Below are 17,810 nucleotides of genomic sequence, written 5' to 3'. Positions count from 1 at the left end.
CTACCTTGACCGTCTTCTCAAGCGAGCTGCGGGAATAATTGCGGGTTGCAAGGCTACTGATACTGATATACAGCAAACATTGAAGTGGCCATCCCTTCACTGCCGCAGAGAATACCAAAAGTGCATACAGGTCTATAAGTGTATCAATGGCTTGGCCCCAGCTTATCTGCTAGATGACTTCCACTCCTCGGAGCAGATCCATAACTACAACACTAGGAACAAAGACCTTATTCGCCTGCCTCTTGCCAAGACTACTAAATTTCAAACATCTTTTAAGTACAATGCCACCAAATCCTGGAACACTCTTCCTCGTAACTTACGTCATGATCTGTCTCTCACTAGTTTTAAACTGAGAGTCAAGAAACATCTAAATCACCTTAGTTAATTTCTCACCTTCATGAACTCTTTGAATGACTTTTGCTTTCATTTCTATATTTGATTATTTATTCTTATTATTTTATACAGATCTCCATTTAAACCAGCTACACTGAATTGGAATTTCTGTTTAAATAATGTTTATAAATAAATAAAAATAATTTGTTTGTTCATTTGCCCTTTAATGTCCAAACTCCTGTCTGTCCAGTTTTCTCAGCAAGGCAACTTGTCCTTCTGAGTTTTTTCAAGGCATTATCTATTAACACTTTAATTCTCCATAGCAGCTTACCATAATTGAATAATTAACTAGGGAGTTGTTGCTGTTCCAACAAAGCTAGTTATTAGAAGTTCAATTCAATAAGTGGAACCTGGTAATTCTGTTTTCTTCTTCCAGTATGTTTTTTAAAGTGAAAGGCTATGAATTTTGATGGTAATGAATACCTTGAGCATAATATTTAACATATGTAATAAATCAGAAGGTGAATGTCATTTTTTTCCATTTTAGGAAGACTTTGTTAAGTGGAAGGGTGCTCTGTTTTACCGTTTTGTCACAACACTTGTTGATGAAGATCTGGAAATACGTAAATTTGGTATGCTGGAAAATAATATTGTGTGTGTTGTTGCTATTTCTCTCTCATTTGGCCCATGAGGAAATGGCTAAATTGTGTCATATATTTACATTTGTTTCTACAGCCGATTTTTGCCTTGTTCATCTTTTGCTGTCCAGACATCCAGGCATGCTGTATCAACATTTTGTTGAATGTGTGTTCCATTTTAACTCCTTTGAAAAGCACAAAGGTATTTCTTATACTTTCATTCATTTTGTCCTATGGAACGTCTGCAGTAAGTCTTTCTAGAAGCTAGTGACACAGTCAGTTTGTTACCCCTCTCAGCTAGTCAGTCACTTGCTTGATATATATCAATCCATCTCTAAGTTGTCTGTCTGTCTGTCTGTCATTATTGGCCATTAGTTATATTAAATTTTATCAGTTCACATTTTAGTCAGTCCTTAAGTTAGTCTATCTGTCATTTAGCAAGACCTAAAGTGTATAATCATCAGCTCATCTGTTGGTTAAGCCAGTCCTTAATTAAGTTGGTCCTAAGCTCAGTTCACATTTAATTATTGAGTCATGTCATTTGGTAGTCAGTACTTGAGTCAGTCAGTCAGTCAGTCAGTCAGTCAGTCAGTCAGTCAGTCAGTCAGTCAGTCAGTCAGTCAGTCAGTCAGTCCTGAAGTTATAGTCCACTCCATTTGTCATTTTATTGGCTAGTAAATCATAAATCCTTTAGTTGATTGGCCTTTGAAGTCAGTTCATTTGTCTGCCAGTTAGCCAACCAGTCCTTACATCAGTCCATCTGTCAACCTTCAGTCTCAAATCAACCCATCTAATGCATCAATCTGTCTGATTCGCTCTGATGACGGGCTAACTCAAAATGTCAGCACTCAAATCTCTTTTTGGTGGCCAAATTACATTTAATTTATCAACTCTGTTGATAAACCAAACATTTGTTTCTAATTCCCACCGATGCAACACCACAGTTTCTTGAGAACCTAACCCCCTTGTCCTGAAGTCAGTTGGTCAGTCTTTACATCAATCACTTCATTTATCATGAGCATAAGGCATTAAGTCCATTGGTTAATGATGTCAGTGTCAACCCACTCAATTAAACTCATGTTCATACCATTCTGAAGTCAGCCAAGTCATTCTGAATGTGTCTAAAAAATGCCAACTCTTTTATAACCTCAGCCATCAATTAGTCAGCCAGTCTTTCAGTCAGTCACTCTCTCAATTTCTACTGATTGTTAATATTGATCATAAGCACATTTTCTCTTCCTTGGTTTTAGTGTACAACAAGTTTCCACAGACAGACAGAGAAAAGAGCCTGTTTTCCCTCAAGGGAGACCACAATGCTAGGTAAACTACCTGTTGTTCTTGCTGAAATTCTTGCGATTATTCACAAATTTTGAAGTGGGTTTAGATTAGCTCACTAACTTTCCAGTATGTAACTTTCAAAAGGTCAATAATTATTATTATTATTATTTGGTGGGTCAGTGCATTCCTCTGAATTTGTCTGTAGTAATGTTATTTATTTGGGTGGCTGTTCACTTCAGTGACATGTATTGCATTGTTTTTAATATTCTTTTGTTGTTTCAGCAAACGGTTCACAATTTATCAGTTCATGCTGTCTCACATGAGCGATGAAGACAGGTTTAATCTTACTGGCAAGCTCTGTCAAGAGGTTTGTTATGATTGATTTGCAGTGCATATACTCCAAGTAGTTGTTTTATGGAGGTGTAATGGAGCTTAGGTTAGGAGGGTGTTTCCAAGAAAAAACGAGTTTCTGTATTGTTGTATTGTTCTGCTATTGTCTCTTTCTATCCAGTCGTATAAATATGTACTGGTGAAATACCACAGAGATTAACAGTGTGATGCACTAACTCCAAACCACGGGAGATTTGTAATACTCAGTTGTTTCCTGATACAGAAAGTAGGTTAGGGTTTCCATTGTATTGGCTGCCTAGGCCTAGATAGGTTAGGTAAAATGTCTCTCATTGGCCACAGAAGATTGACAACTATTTAACTGCAGGTGCAAAGCTTGCACTGCAGATATTAATGATGCTTGTTCTGATTGCAATAGTTGTTATGGATTTAGATTAATTGCAGTCCATCTTTACGTGTTTGGGGTTCAATGCACTTAAGGTTATACTGTATGTAATTGATTCTAACCATTTTTTTGGCAACTGGTGATTATCCTGTTGCTGACAAGGTGGAATTAACAGGGGCTGCTCTTTGTCAGGCCGCTACATAGCAAGCATCCAGGGAAGGTTAGACCTTACAGGGACCAAACGTCTGGCATAGCTAATTAAGGGTAATTAAAACCACAAGTTTGACAACATTGACAATAAGACAACTGCTCATAGTTGGGAGGTGGTTGGTAAATGAAAGTAGGTAGGTTCATTCAGCAGGCCTGCACTTGTTTTAAGCTCTATTTTCACCAGACCCTGATAACCTGCAGCTGCAAATTTTGTTTTTATGGCTAGGAACATTGTTCTGTTGTTGGTTCTTTTGTTCTCTTGCCCAATAATATGAGACATTGCAAATGGTGCATGTCACCAATTTTATTTTCTTGGTATAAGCTGTTTGTGTTGTTTTTCCCTTTTCATAGGTTCTTAGCGGTTTCACTGACGGTGCTGTTGAGTTGGATGAAGGCTCAGCTGCTGTCCTAAAAGATGCTCTACTAATCTTAAGTAGCAAGGTGATAACACATGTACTACCATGGCATGTTTGAGTGCATTTAATGTCTCTGTAATGTTGTTTCTTACATCAAACAAAGACTTCCTGGAAGCCTTCAGTCAACAAAAAAGGGCATATTTTTGTAGATAGAGTTTTCGCTTGTCACTGAGTATATCATTGAATTAAAACTCAGATGGTTTAGAATGCAAGCTAATAATAATTTAATAGATGACCTTATGGTCCAAATAAGTTTCCTCAACCATCACTGTATTTTTTGAACAGATAGAATTAAATCATGATTTATTTCAAGTGGTTTGCAATCCATTTGTTTGAGTGTGTTTCAAGTTTAATATGTTGATCAGTTTAGTGTTTCATTGTTTCAACTTTCAAGGCAAAATCTTGCAATTTGATTTTCAGAATATTAAACTTTCCTCAATGAGAGCCAAAGCAGCTGAAGACCTTGCTGATGAGGGAGATGCGGCAGGAGCTGCTATTGTACAAGCCAGAAACAAGTTCCTTACTCAGGTGAACTAAATGAACTTCCTGTACATTTCCTCTTCTACCCTGTGCTCTACTGGCATTGTACTGTCTGAGAGGGATGGCAAAGGGATAGAGCTGGAGTGGAGGGAGGGGGGGGGGGGGAGAGGAAGGAAGGAAGAAAGATAAAAATAATTATTATGACAGTCACTGCTTTCACATTAATACCAAGAAAAGCCCAAGAATTTTAGAGATGTACTGACCAGTAGCTTTATAGGTTGAAGAATTCCACAAAACTACAATATTTTGTCACCCTGACGTCACTGTTTTTGTCATTTTAAACAGGTGTTAAAGAAGAACATGATTGAAAACATCATACCAATAATCATTGAACTTAAGCACATGGTGAGTTGAGTTATTAACTGATTGGCATTAATGCAGGTTGGTTCTCCGTTCTGGAACAAGTTTCAATTAGATTATTGTTATTGCAGACAATTATTGTCTGCAGTCCCAGAAGTCATTTAGAGGGTCTGTCATCCTGACAGTAAATATCAAGACTAGTGATAGTGAACAAAGATATACCCATCAGGGCTGAATTTTTTCATCCTTTTAATGTCATGCACAATAAATGTTGAAAGGACACCTTTTGTGTGGGAGAAAGGTTGTGGAGTTGCCAAGTGTTGTTCAGGACCCAAGCGCTGCCTGTCGCATGTGAGGCCAGTCAACGGGACTAGGCTAGTGTCAGTGAGTGGCATGAAAGTCTGTGAGATGGGTGTCATGGAGGACATGCTGCTTCCAGCAGCGTGTTCCCATGCCAAGCTTCTAGACGGCAGATCAGCAAGGGGAAGTGGACCTGGCCACTGTTGCTTACCCAAGCTAACCCACCTTGATATCACTTTAGTGTGGGATTGAGATAAGAATCACATGCTGGCAGTGAACAAGTTGTAAATGTGATAACGTGATCTACCTTAGGGAAAGCTCAGCGGGTCATACGCATGTGCAGCTCATAGTTCAATTGGCTACCAAAACTAGTGAGTGGGAAGGAATGCATGCTACAATAAAAACAAGAAAGGGATGATTATGGGAAAAAGTACTCTGTGAAGATAAACATGGGTGGAATAACAAGCCTTGATTGAGCCAAACATTAACTTCAATTTATGCCCAGGCAGAAACAGTCATTAGCCTTCTTAATTTATATCTTTTAAATAATGACTCTATTTGAACAAATTCAACATGATTGTGAATTTCATGGCCTTGGTGGTAGCTTCTTTCGATGAAAAAAAAACTGTATGCATGTGTTCCTGGACATTACATGTAACTGTGAATGCATTTTACAATTTCTGCATTTATTTAGTGTTATCCCTGATTTTTGTCACCCTGCAGCTTGAAAAACAACATTCTCCATTGCTCAAAGACCTCATGTCATGTTTAAAAGAAGTGATGAAGGATTACCGATCTGAAGTGCAGGATGTGCTGTCAGCTGACCGGCAGTTAGCCAATGAAATTGAGTTTGATCTCAAGAGATTTGAAGAACAGCAGAAAGAACTTGAGGAGCAAAGAAGGAAGCAAAATACTCCAAATAATTCTCCTCAGGTCTGAAAATTGATCTATAATCTGTTACTAATTTGGGCAGTTTTAAACATAATGAGGGTTACTGCAAAGTAGTGTACAAGTACTTAAGGATGGTGCCTACTATTGTTACTGCGCATACGTTCTGCGCATTGCGAGATACTCGGGTTTCCTATGGATGGTGCCTACTAACACAGGAATATTTTTGCGCAGTTTAAAACTATGCGGAGAAAGCAGAACTTAGCAAATGCTTTTGGTTTCTCAAAAGAAAATTGGGGGTAACCATGCATTTTTCAGAGATAATTAAGCTTCAATTTAGGAGAAAATCCCATACATTACTTTATATTTTGGCGCTTTTTATAGATATTATTGCTTAGTTATCTCTGAAAAATGCGTGGTTACCCCCAATTTTCTTTTTGAATTCAGATAGCCCTTGCTTAGGTCTACTTACCCCACATAGTCACACATTGCACAAAAATACTTCGGTATTAGTAGGCACCGTCCTTAAGTACACAACCAAAATTAACAAACTTGCCTAACTTGGCAAATATTGGGTCAAGCTCAGATGCATGCACATATCATGTAAAACATGAACCTTTTTCTTGAGAGCGATGTATTATTCAGTCAGTAACACAGGCCTGCATACTAAGAAAAAAACCTGAATTCTGTCAACAGGAGTCAAAACAGTATGACCTTTCGATTACTAGTTAGATTTTTTTGTAGGCAGAGAATTAGATGACATTGATCATTCACTCAGCCACTAAACTGAAAAGTCAAACAACAACAGAACAACAGTTGGATTTTTTTGCCTTGTGTGAATAAATGCCTAGCCACAAAAGCTGTACTTTTCAATTTTCAACTGTTTGTGGAAACATGAGATTTTTTAAAATTCAAGACAGGCCATAAGTCATCAGGTTAAAGCAACTGAAAATACATAATTTTATTTTACCGAGAGAACAATTTGTGGGAATTAACTTTTTATTTAATATATTTTTTTACTATATTCTTGCAGGAGAACATAATTATACAAATTTTGTCTTTACAGTTGACTCTGTAACAATTTAAATTGCAGTGGTTTTCGAGTTCACCATTTCATGGAAATAGTTACTGGCTGTGAATGGAAACTGTGATCCAGTACTGTGTTAAAAATTAATAATCATATAGATATCTTTGCATGACACATACATTTCTTTTATTCTTTGCTGAGCAGGAAAAGCTCAGCTTTAAATCTGTGGGCCGTCTTGTTTATACTTGCGATTTTATTCTTTACTAGGTCAACCCTAGGCAATCTTTGGTAGCAGGAAACACACCACCTGTCCAAGTTGCTGAGTTTGTTACCCCACAGCTGCGGAATGCCACACCCTCCCCTAAGAGTGGTAAGTCTACAAGTGGTACAACTCATCAAAGGCTTAGTACTGAGCAGTCAGCCCTTGTTCTAAATCATCTGAAGTTAATAGCACTTTAAGATATTTTTCTACTGTGTATTATGAACAGGGCTGCCATTAAGCATGTTGCTCTTAGCTATACCTGTCGTTTTATGCCTGAATTGAACCTTCAACAGTCATGATCACCTGTGATGTCAAATGCCCATCAAGGGTCCTCATCACAACAGCTGTACCATCGGCTAAACATCTTCAACTTAACAGCACGTTTTTTTTATTAACACTGGGATTTTTTGTTGTATGTTTTGATGTCAATGACATACCTCATAAGTATAAAAGGAAGTGAAGTTGTTGTAGTGGACAGTGGAGTGAAACTGAAAGATTAAGTAGTTGAGTTGAAACAGATTATAGAGCACTGCCATCAGCCGCTTTGAGATCGAACCTCTACCCACAGGCCAATTGTAAATAAAGTATTAACTACGGTATTAATCTTTTAAACCATAGTTAGTATAAACTTTCTTATGAAGACATTGGAGTCAATGAGATATTGTTCAACTTTTTTGTTTTTGCTAAATAAAACCTGAAAGACGTATTGATTAATTGTTAATAAACCAAATATAAATTCCTAAGCACTAAATAAATGTGTAGTTGTGTGAGTGCTCTTTTTTCCTTTCCATGATTTCACAACAGGCTCAAGTATCACTCCTCTAGCCGGTGCTATTGGACAGATGCAAATCAGTCGTCAGCACACCCTGGCATGCAAAACAAATGCTTTGCAGTCAAACGTCACTGTGATGAACAGCCCTCTTCAAAACAAACGACGCCACACACTTACTACTGCAGCTATTCTGAATTCTGCTCGTAAAGCTGTGGACCAAGCACATAAGGTTGCTGAACAACGCAGGAGAAGGAGCATTGCTCAGCTGGAGGGTCCCAAGGAAGGCAGTGCTGTTGAAGAGGGACCAGAAAGACGCACACCTTTAAAGCCTGTTAATTCCAGGGCCATTCAGAAGGAGAAAGAAGATAGAGCGGCAAGCACACCAGAGGGTATTTTGACAGTTACTTGTGCCTGATGTTTTGTTCAGCTACGTTGCTCTTGTTTCATAGGATCGCAGGATCTGAAGTGTTCAAATCGAAGATGTGAAGATCGACAGCAGGCTAATACTACCCAACTTTTTGCTGGTACTCCTCAACTAGGCTCAGCCATTCACAGCACAGCATAATGGTCTGGATAATAAAATTTGTCGCTCTTTCAGTAAAACTCCGACATGACAGATTAAACAGTTCCTATTTCATAAGATTGATTTAAACATTTTTGCTTTGTTTTTGCCAAAATTGAAACACTTTGCTCCTTTCAAATGTATGTTGTAACTCAACACCTTCTCGTTGACATAGATTAATCAAGTTTTAATGAGTTTAAACTACAGTGGAACCTCTCCTTACGAACACCTCTCTAAAACGAACACCTCTAGTACGGACACCTCTCTATAACGGACAGTTCACTTGGTCCCTGGGAGACCGAAATCCATATAACGCCTACCTCTCTAAAACAGACACCTCTATAATATGGACACTTATTCCTGTCCCCTTGGTGTCTGTAATAAAGAGGTTTGACTGTATCAAAAAAAAAAGTCAACAAAGAAATCAAAACCTAGAAAGAGTTCCTCTTATAATGACCTTTCTTTACTGCAGGAGAAAAAAGTCATTTGTCAAGGATTTCATTTGGTGTGACAAACACCAGTGCTGTTGTGCCACCCTCTCCCATACCAACATCACTGCCGATCAGAGTGTATCCTAAAGACAAAGGTTAGTCAGCCATTATAATGATCTGGGTAAGAAGCTACATGTCTGGAGCCTCAAACATGTGCAAGAGAATGAACAAGGAGGAAGCCCTCAGTACCCAGTACTTTCGTTGCCTGTAGTTCTTAATGCTTCATATCTTGTGGTTGGGACTTTGAATGTGGGCTTGCTAGCAAGTTTAAGCACAGATAATCATATTTCACACAAACGGAAAAAGAAAATCCAAAATCTCCCAACAGGAGTCGAACTTAATGACCTTCTGATTACTATTTCCAGAAAACAAGTATTTGGAAGGTCATAGGTTCAATTCTTGCCCCAATTTATTTACCAGGCTTAAGTTCTCATATTCATTTGTTAGTATGTCTGTAAGATTCTCCTCTTGTAGTCAGAATTACTCTTTTATGGTTGTATTAAGTTGTAATAATTTTTCAAAGTTGTTGGACAAATTGAGCAATCATTTTTCAGGAACTTCGCCAAGTTGGATGGAAGGAAATGTCGCAGAAGGAGATGGTGATGATGACAAGGAAGGGAAGGAACAAATAATCTGTCTAATGTCACCTGAACAAAAGTATGTACATGAAACTAATTGTTTGGTGCACCTTCTAATGTTACAGATTCTGTCTAGTCAAATTCACATTTTAACAAACCCTTTAAAGTCTCCAAATCTATTTGGGTGTTGCCACAATTCCTTGTTACAGATTAATATTTTGTGACACATAAAAAGAGGACAGAAAGTGGCAGGTTGTGTACTGTTTTATATTTTGGTGGTATTTCTGTGCCATCTTACATGTTTTTTTCTTTCGTTTTTTGTATTGTTTTCCTCCATTGATTATTTAACAGGTACCGAGGCATATGGGGCTCATGGCTGGGTTGTGGGAAATTCCCTACAATGAAAGGGTTCATTTTGGGGCTCTGCCCACAGTGAAAACCTCTGGGTATTATCCATGACAGTTGATTAAGATATTTTTTGGTATTAATGGTAGAGTTTTGTCTTTTTGTGTAACTAGCTTTAAATATCTATTGTGAGTTGGCCTAAAAAGCCCTAGGGTAGTGCATAGTAAAGTGTTGTAAAAACAATATTGTACCATGCCCTTGCTCAGTTTGAAAAAACTAGATATGATCTCACAAAATAGCAAGAAACTTGCTGAGCATTTCCTCAGGCTATTTAGTGATTGGGTATCAAGATTTATGTTGGAATTAGAGATGGATTAATATATTTCATGTACATTGGTATGATTATACACATTACAATATAGGGCGTTATCATTCACGTAGCCTGCGAACAGCAGACGTATTTCCGGAAGAGAAGCGACAATAGGAAATACGTCTGCTGTTCGCAGGCTATCATTGACGTGATTACTGGCCAAATTGGTTTACTGAAAGAAAAGGAAGTATTTCCATAAAAATAGAGATCAATTCCCAGAGGTTTAGTTTGGGATACCAACATGGCCGTTGTGACATCACGTGAAAACACTCTATAGACACTATATTGATTTTTTATACAAAAAATACTGAATGCCTAGCACTGATAGTCTTGTGCAACAGCTCACAAGCTTACAAAGCACACTGGGATTACATAAACAAAAAAAAAGCAGATTTACGTCGTCGATGACAAAGCTGGATTTTCTACTCAAGGCTCTCACCCAAGTAATAAGATTCAAGTAGTTTAGCAGTTACCAAGTTACATGAATTTACCAAGTCAAATATGGAAATATATTTTATTTAAATAGGCTTCCCAAACCCAGGACATGGAACATCAAATCACCAGTGAGTAGTTTTGACTGTCGTGTATATAACTTTAAATCATTTCTGTAGAGCCTAAACTAGAATGGTCTTGTGGTCATGAGTTTACTTGCATACATGTGCCTCTCAAAATTAATGGCTTATCATGATAGGGTGGATTGCAGTAAAGGATCTTATAAATAACATGAGACCACAACCCTGACAAAATATTACTTGTGAATGCAAGATTCAACAACTTCCTTGTAAACAGGAAGGTAGCTAGTTGTTCTATGCTGTTACCCATGGAGTTCTCCCCCAATGGAAGAAAAATTGTATGACATCCCAAGTAATGGCTGCACAGGACACTAGGATTGAGCATGGTAACACCAATCATGAAAGCCATAACCTCCCTGTTATATTTGTTCAGTATGTACATTAACAATTTGACTGCCTGCAAAGTAGTGAATGAAGTTTTCTTCATGAATTTTTCGTGTGGAGTTTTCTTGATGAGATCTTATCTGGCATAATTGTGTGCTCTTGTCATGGTTTGGTTGGTGAATTGGTAGAATCTTTTGATTTGGTTGAGTTGTATGTAGCGGTATTACCAGGAGTTAGTTGACTTTGTGTGGTTGTTTAAGTTGGTTGATCAGTCATTCATTGATGATCAAACCAATACATCCGCCAATCCAACCAACTGAACTTAAAAAAACATACATCCCACCAACGCAACCATCCTTGGAGACCCAGGGACGATCAGTCATTTGGGTGGGTGGGGTTCGACAAAAGTTAATAAGAATGGGCAAAAGAGTCCATTCTTGAAAACTTTCATCGCATCATTTGCTGGTTTTTTTTAACAGCTTTATTGGGTGCTCCTCTTACAATATATAATATAAATTAAAAAGGAAGAAGCAAGACCCAAATGGGGCAGGTGCAACGAGATGAACGTCCCATGCGAGGCACCACCCCTGGATTAAGACCTAAATTAAAACAAAATGAATACTCAAGCATTCGTTAAGAAAAAAAAATTAAGAGTGGCATGGGCATGTTGGGACTGGCATCCATGTGCAGGGGTAATTGAGTTCATATACCCTCGACAGATGAGTGCGCTTTAATTTGCGGACAAAAAGTTGAAAGGCATTAGGCGAGCAAAAACTGGTTGGGGGTGCTAGCCCCCTGACTGACTTTCCGGGGATCCCGAAGGATGTAACACAACTTGCTCAACCAACACAAAACCGACATAAGTGAAATATTTCTTGTAACAACAGTAATGTTGATGTGGTTTGTATTTTGCAGGATCCCAAAAAGCCAGTTTCTACCAGGAAATCCAGTAGTAAACAACGGAATGATTCAGTTGCTGGAAGAACAAGGTCTCACAGGCGAAAGTGACAGGGAATGGCAAACAAAGATTTTTTCGATTCTAAATCTTTTTTAGATTGATAACCTGCTAATGACTCAAACTAGAACAGAATTGAGTTGTATTTTAAACGGACTTGTCAACTTTTTAATCCAATAAATATATTATTACAAGTGTGGTTGCAGACAGTTGCACTCACAAAGGAATGCCCTTCTGACAAATAATGAAGATGTGATGTCTTTAAACTTTAGGGCAGTTTTTTTTAGGTACAAATTTTCCCTTTTCTGAGTTGAAAGGAACCAAGATTACCAGTAACATTGGGATTTTACCTTACTACATGTAGCTGTTTAACCATTGCTTCAAATAGGATTTTTGCTAGATTGGAGTAGTAGAGTTCAATTTCCTCTAAGCTGCAACACTTGAGATCAGGAGAGAGGGTTTTTTGTTGGAAGTGGTTGATTACATGTACAGGGCTTGGCTGACAGCCAGCACAATCAAAGCTTTATAAAAGTGGTCAGTGAAGGAGTTGGTTCCTTACAAGAATATACACTCAGATAATCATTGTTGAGGTCGGTTTCCTTAACACAATTCATTGCTTGGACTGACAGTATCAGAGTGTATGTGGTACATTTACTACCGATTTAAGAAAATGAATTTCAGCGTGATTCAAAAATCATAGCAGATCGAAAGTTAAGCCAGCACTCTTGAAGAACCATCATGTCAATCAACATTCAAAATCAAAATCAGGTGTTAAAATAGAGATACCATTGACTCCAATACCAATATTAATTATGTTATTGTTAGGCAGCAAATCCATTAGTGTGTAAACTGACCCTTGAGCTGAAAACTCGCTGGTTATCTGGAGGATTTTAACTTTTGTAATGAGATTTTTAATAGTAGTTTCTTATAGCAGTAATTTTATGGATCAGGCATTAAAGTTAGAGTACACGTACAATAAAATCAATTTCTTGGACACATTCACTCTCTTTTCTTTTCCTCAGAAAACTTGATGCCATAACAGTGTTCTAGATAACTTTTACCCTGCGAACTTTCAACATCAGGGAGTCAATGAAGAATTTTGACGGGTCAATACATGCAGATCTCTCCAAATCTTCACTTTACCATTCATTTTGAGGGGCCAATACATGTGGTTCACTCCAAATCGCTTCAGTTTTACTTTACCAGTCATTTTGAGGGGTCAACCATGTGGTTCTCTCCAAATCTTCTTCAGTTTACCATCTAATTTGCTGGGTGAGGAAGCCAGCTTTGTTGGGTTTTGGCCTGAGGCCCCTCCCTTATCTGGAACACTACATAAGGTGTGGTTTGACAATCTTTTTGATCTCTGAAAGGACATGAAATGTAGCCAATTTTGTGTATTGGAGTTTTATTTTCATGGATTTGTGGCGTGTGCTCAGTATGTTGACTGCATGGAGGGTAATGTTCAAGTTGGGTTTAATGCGCGAATTTCAACTTGCAGTAACCTTCACTGTTCTCAGATGATACTTTTTCTGAAGTTGCCTTTAACTACAATCTTGGACAAAACTTATTGACAAAATGCAAACTGTGCCCGTAGATTTCAATCAGGAGAGTACTCAGAGTAGTAAACATTCACTCCCTGCCCCCGCTCTCCTCACTCAATGTTGCTTTGAAGGTCAAACAAGGTAATAATTACCTTGTTTGACCTTGACCTTTTTCCAGTGATGGACCAACACTGATCAGGGGGAGGGGGGTCTGAGTTCTTGATGTATGAATTTTGTGGTGGAATTTGCAGGTCCACAAAACGTTTCTTGATAGTTTTGGCAAAGACTAGCATGGCAAAACTGATTGGCTTGTTATCAGAAGACATCAAAAGTGACTACAAGTGGAAAGTTATTCATCCCTACTCATCAGTCCATGAAGTGGCTGTTTCTACTCTGTGAAACAGAAAGCAATGGCATGTGAAGTACTCTGCATTTCAGTTGAAGGAGGAGTGCACAGAAAGAGGGTAAATGACTTACATGCCCTCGTTGTTCAAAGAATGGATAAATCACTACAGTGACTTATCCACTGGATAAAGTTGTCCACTCTTTGAACAACTGGGGCCAGGACATTTTGAAGTAGACATCCAAAAAATCCCTTGGGTTTCTAACTTCTTAGCTTTTGACTTTGTGGGCTCCTTGAAATTTTTCTTAGGCAACAGCCTTGATTGTGACAAAAATAAGTTAATGCATCTTGGGAATAATACCAAAGGAAATTCAAGTATGTAACTTAGCATGTCTTCCCAGGCCAGGCACGATGCCATTTTGTTGCAATGATTTGTTCAGCTTGCCATGGTTTCCAGTGGTATGTAAACATCAGTTGCAGCCATTATATCCTTTTTTATCTCACTTTTCTCGCTCACTTCCCTTGATTACACAGACTAATAGAATGGCAATGGTGTTCTGGCTTTCCGTTCACCAATGTCTTATCCTTGCTAACAAAATCAATGATCCAATTACAGCAATATTCCTGGAGGCATGTTGTATTTGGTACCAAAACTCCACATGGTTAGAACGGTACCAGTACTTGGTGTTATAATCCACTAAAACTGAGGTGATTACCAACAGCCAGGCAACAATACGTCCAAAGTATCCAGCTTCATATCCGCCATAAATACAGATTCCAGGAATGACATAAACCGCGATTACTGCATATAGCATAACCTGACCACCAGGGATGTTCTTGATATGGGCAAGGCGATCCTCTTCACTTGCCCATATCATATAAGCATTGCAGAGGAGATAGAATGCAAGGATCTGACGAGCTAATTGCAAAGCTTGTGTCACCTTTGTGCGACCTTTCTGACTGTCTGTGAGTCCACCTGCAACAAAAAGGTATCCAGCACATACAGCTGCAGTTCTAGCTGCTATCCTAACCTGGTGACATAAAAACAAATAATTATTTAATCCACAAAGCTGTTCCCTGGATCTCCTGTAGATATAAGAAACAAACTTCTTTGCACCAGATTACATACACTGGTCTACATTCATTTATGGAGGGATGTCAGTTTTTTTTTTATTTTTGTCGCTGGTTCACATTAAAATAATTTTTGTCAATTAATTCCTCACGAGTATGTTAAAAAAAAGGATGACTTATGATTTTACCATGATAATCAACAGAATGCCCAAGTATATACTCTAAACCTGCTACTTATAGTTATTTTGTTACCTCTTAACCTCTTTTTAACTCGTGAATGCGCGTAGCGCAATGAACGAGTTATAGCGATAGCTGACTTTTGACTTGGTTGGTTGGTCGGTCGGTCGGTCAGTTTTGTCGTTAACTTTCGGGCGTGCGCAGTGAATGAGTATTAAATTCAATTAGTGGAAAAAAACACGCGAACATTTATTGTTCACGGCGCATCAGGAAATTCTTAATCAATATGTAGAAAATAATTTGACGATCATTAAGTGCAAGAATGGAGATTTTTCGTTCAATCTGAGCAAAGTTACAAGTTTTTTCAGTTTTCAGAAAAATTTTTTTCACGACGCGTCAGAATTCTCTCATTCATTCTGTAGAGAATAATTTGACAATCATTTTAGTGTAAGAATGGAGATTTTTCGTTGAATCTGAGCAAAGTTATAGGTTTTTCCGTTTTTTTCTACAAAGTGCGGTTTCTTTTAAGAATTAGAAATAATTTAATTTAGAAATAATTTAATTAAAAATAATTTAATTTGTCAGTTTTCATGCGAAAGTGGAACGTGCCATGTCACGCATCATTGGCGTCGTAAACAAAATTATGCAAATTTCTGGTGTAATGAACACTTTAAGATCTTGTCAGCTTTCATAGAGGTTTCAAAGGGAATAAAAGTTTCATTTTCGAAATTTACAACTGGTAATTTAGGGGAAAGCAAAAGGACGCGGTCGATAAATAATTCTTATTTAGCAAGAGCTTGTCATGATACATTATTTTTACTTGAGGATTGCGTGGACTGAACTCCAAAGGAAAAATTTCACGCATTTATGTCGGGCATGAAATGTAATGCGATACTTTGTTGAACATATTTCCCTTTGTGAGATCGGCTTGCCCTACAGTAATTTTGTAATGTGAATTCCCAAAAAAACTTCACTTGCCGGGCAAGTGATGGTCAGAATCCACTAGCCCGATCGCAAAATCCAGCAGCCCCGGAGTATTGGGGACATGAATTTGCATGACGTAGCTGCACATGGCGTGCTTCTATGAATTTTGAATAAAAAAACATGTGATTTTTTTTTTTAATCGGCGCATCAGAATAATCTTATTCAATCTGTAGAGAATAGTTTGACAATCATTTTTATAGTACAAGAATGGTTATTTTTCGTTACATAATCGGGCAAAGATATAATTTCTTTAGCTTTCAAGGAAGTTTCCGTAGCCGTCTAAATTTCAATTACTATGTGTCATCTGCATTCACGAGTTGGCTCACAGGAGCCTTTGATTTTGGTACACAGATAGGCTAAGTGAACATCTGATTTTTTTTTATCTTTTTGTCTGAAACAACAATTTAGCTAACCTGTCGCAAATAGGAAAAGCTATACCTGCGGGTTAGTGTAATTCACTTGTTGTATTGATTTGTTATTTTCTCAATGAAATTTGTTGTTGTTGTTGTATATTTTACAAAAACATGGGTGAATTGTTGAAAACAAATGTTAAATTAATACAAAGAGGGTTGATCTATGGTATCAATATGGTCAGCAGAAGAACATAACTATCACTTCCATCTGCAGTAAGTTTGCTAGTGTTGTCAAAAGTCAGGGAATCAAAATTGGGAAGCAGTTGGGGCTGGCGGGACGCAAGTGAGGATATGCAGAGTGTTTAAAAAACCTTAAAGTCTTACAGTCACGAACAGAATCTGTAAAACTCCATACATAGGTTTGAGTGATACTGCAGACAATGTCTGCAAAGGAGGCTGGGAGGAACCCACATGTTTCCTATTTGCCTAACTTGACAGGCGTAATCGGGGAGGGGGAGGGGGGCAAGAAAGAGTGAGGCCTCCCTGATTACACCAACCACACAAGCTAGTTTGCCATCTTAGGTTGTGTTCGATTGACCGTATTCCGCAAATACGCTGTTAGATTTCTCTTTTAAGTAAATTTGGGAAAACATATTTTCTGCAAATGTTTGCTGACACATGATAATTTAAAAGCAATTTTGTATTCCAGTAACTCAAAAAACCTCTCGAAGGATTTCATGAAATGATTGTATGTATTCCTTTTCCGGAATAGGATCAATCGAACGCACCCTTAATTTTAAATTAATTATGGATGTAATTATTAAACTTACAATCAAGTATTCTGAATAACGCTTTTGTTGGTAGAGAGTCATCACAGCATACACAATTTCATGTACAGCCGCCGCAAAGCCACATTTCCTTCTCTTGAAATCCAAGGTCATTCCTGTACCACAAACAAAGAAACATGCGGCATGCATGTACACTACAATGTACTCTCGCCGAAACGTGTCTTTGAAATTCGTGATCTTGCCGAATGGTGTTTTCTCGGCTTGATCCCCGGTGGCCATAAGAAGCATGAATAATTCGATAAATGGAAATCGTGTGACGATGAAGAGGCCTAGAGCGTCTAGGATACGAAGAGTCCTATCTAAAGTAGCCATAACGAAGTCAATAGGGCGCCAAAAGGGAGAGATTCGAACAAAGGAGAAGCAAGTCGAGAAGCCAAAGAAGAAGAACAAGTGTATGTGCGCCCGCGATTAAGTAAAGCAGTTTATTTTTCTGTCTTATTTAGGGAGGGGAGAGAGAAATTTTTTTTCTCGGCTTCTCAGTCTTTCTCTGATTCTTTTTCTGACTACCTAAATTCAGAAATTTGTTCTATTAGTTATTTTATACAACAGGTACTTAAATTGTGCGATCTTAAAAAACGATCTCGAGTTGATCAATCGGG

The 17,810-nt window shown here is 38.0% G+C and overlaps 2 protein-coding genes across 3 annotated transcripts in view; one reads left to right on the top strand and one right to left on the bottom strand.

Moving 5' to 3' along the window:
• Positions 1-12,892, top strand: part of LOC146456727 (condensin-2 complex subunit D3-L-like) — a 40,074-nt gene extending 27,182 nt beyond the window's left edge. For both annotated transcript variants that reach the window (XM_085093007.1, XM_085093006.1), the window contains exons 31-44: positions 881-965; positions 1,069-1,173; positions 2,222-2,291; positions 2,532-2,616; positions 3,544-3,633; positions 4,029-4,136; positions 4,434-4,493; positions 5,472-5,681; positions 6,931-7,033; positions 7,730-8,086; positions 8,732-8,845; positions 9,305-9,407; positions 10,570-10,606; positions 11,855-12,892. In XM_085093007.1, coding sequence (XP_084949133.1) covers positions 881-965; positions 1,069-1,173; positions 2,222-2,291; positions 2,532-2,616; positions 3,544-3,633; positions 4,029-4,136; positions 4,434-4,493; positions 5,472-5,681; positions 6,931-7,033; positions 7,730-8,086; positions 8,732-8,845; positions 9,305-9,407; positions 10,570-10,606; positions 11,855-11,947 — 1,620 coding nt within the window. In that variant the 3' untranslated portion in view covers positions 11,948-12,892. The remainder of the gene's footprint in view (positions 1-880; positions 966-1,068; positions 1,174-2,221; positions 2,292-2,531; positions 2,617-3,543; positions 3,634-4,028; positions 4,137-4,433; positions 4,494-5,471; positions 5,682-6,930; positions 7,034-7,729; positions 8,087-8,731; positions 8,846-9,304; positions 9,408-10,569; positions 10,607-11,854) is intronic.
• LOC146456726 (transmembrane protein 101-like) lies at positions 12,035-17,618 on the bottom strand. Its single transcript, XM_085093037.1, has 2 exons — positions 17,194-17,618; positions 12,035-14,809 (listed from the first exon to the last, which is right to left on the bottom strand). Exons 1-2 carry the CDS (start codon positions 17,521-17,523, stop codon positions 14,348-14,350), a joined length of 792 nt encoding a protein of 263 aa, XP_084949163.1. The 5' UTR covers positions 17,524-17,618; the 3' UTR covers positions 12,035-14,347.
• Between the last annotated feature and the right edge of the window lie 192 nt (positions 17,619-17,810).

The sequence above is a fragment of the Pavona decussata genome, unplaced genomic scaffold (genome assembly GCF_977016875.1).
Source record: "Pavona decussata unplaced genomic scaffold, jaPavDecu1.1 SCAFFOLD_254, whole genome shotgun sequence".
NCBI lineage: Eukaryota > Metazoa > Cnidaria > Anthozoa > Scleractinia > Agariciidae > Pavona > Pavona decussata.
The sequence above is the reverse complement of the archived record's forward strand: the minus strand, read 5'-3'. Positions and strand labels throughout refer to the sequence as shown.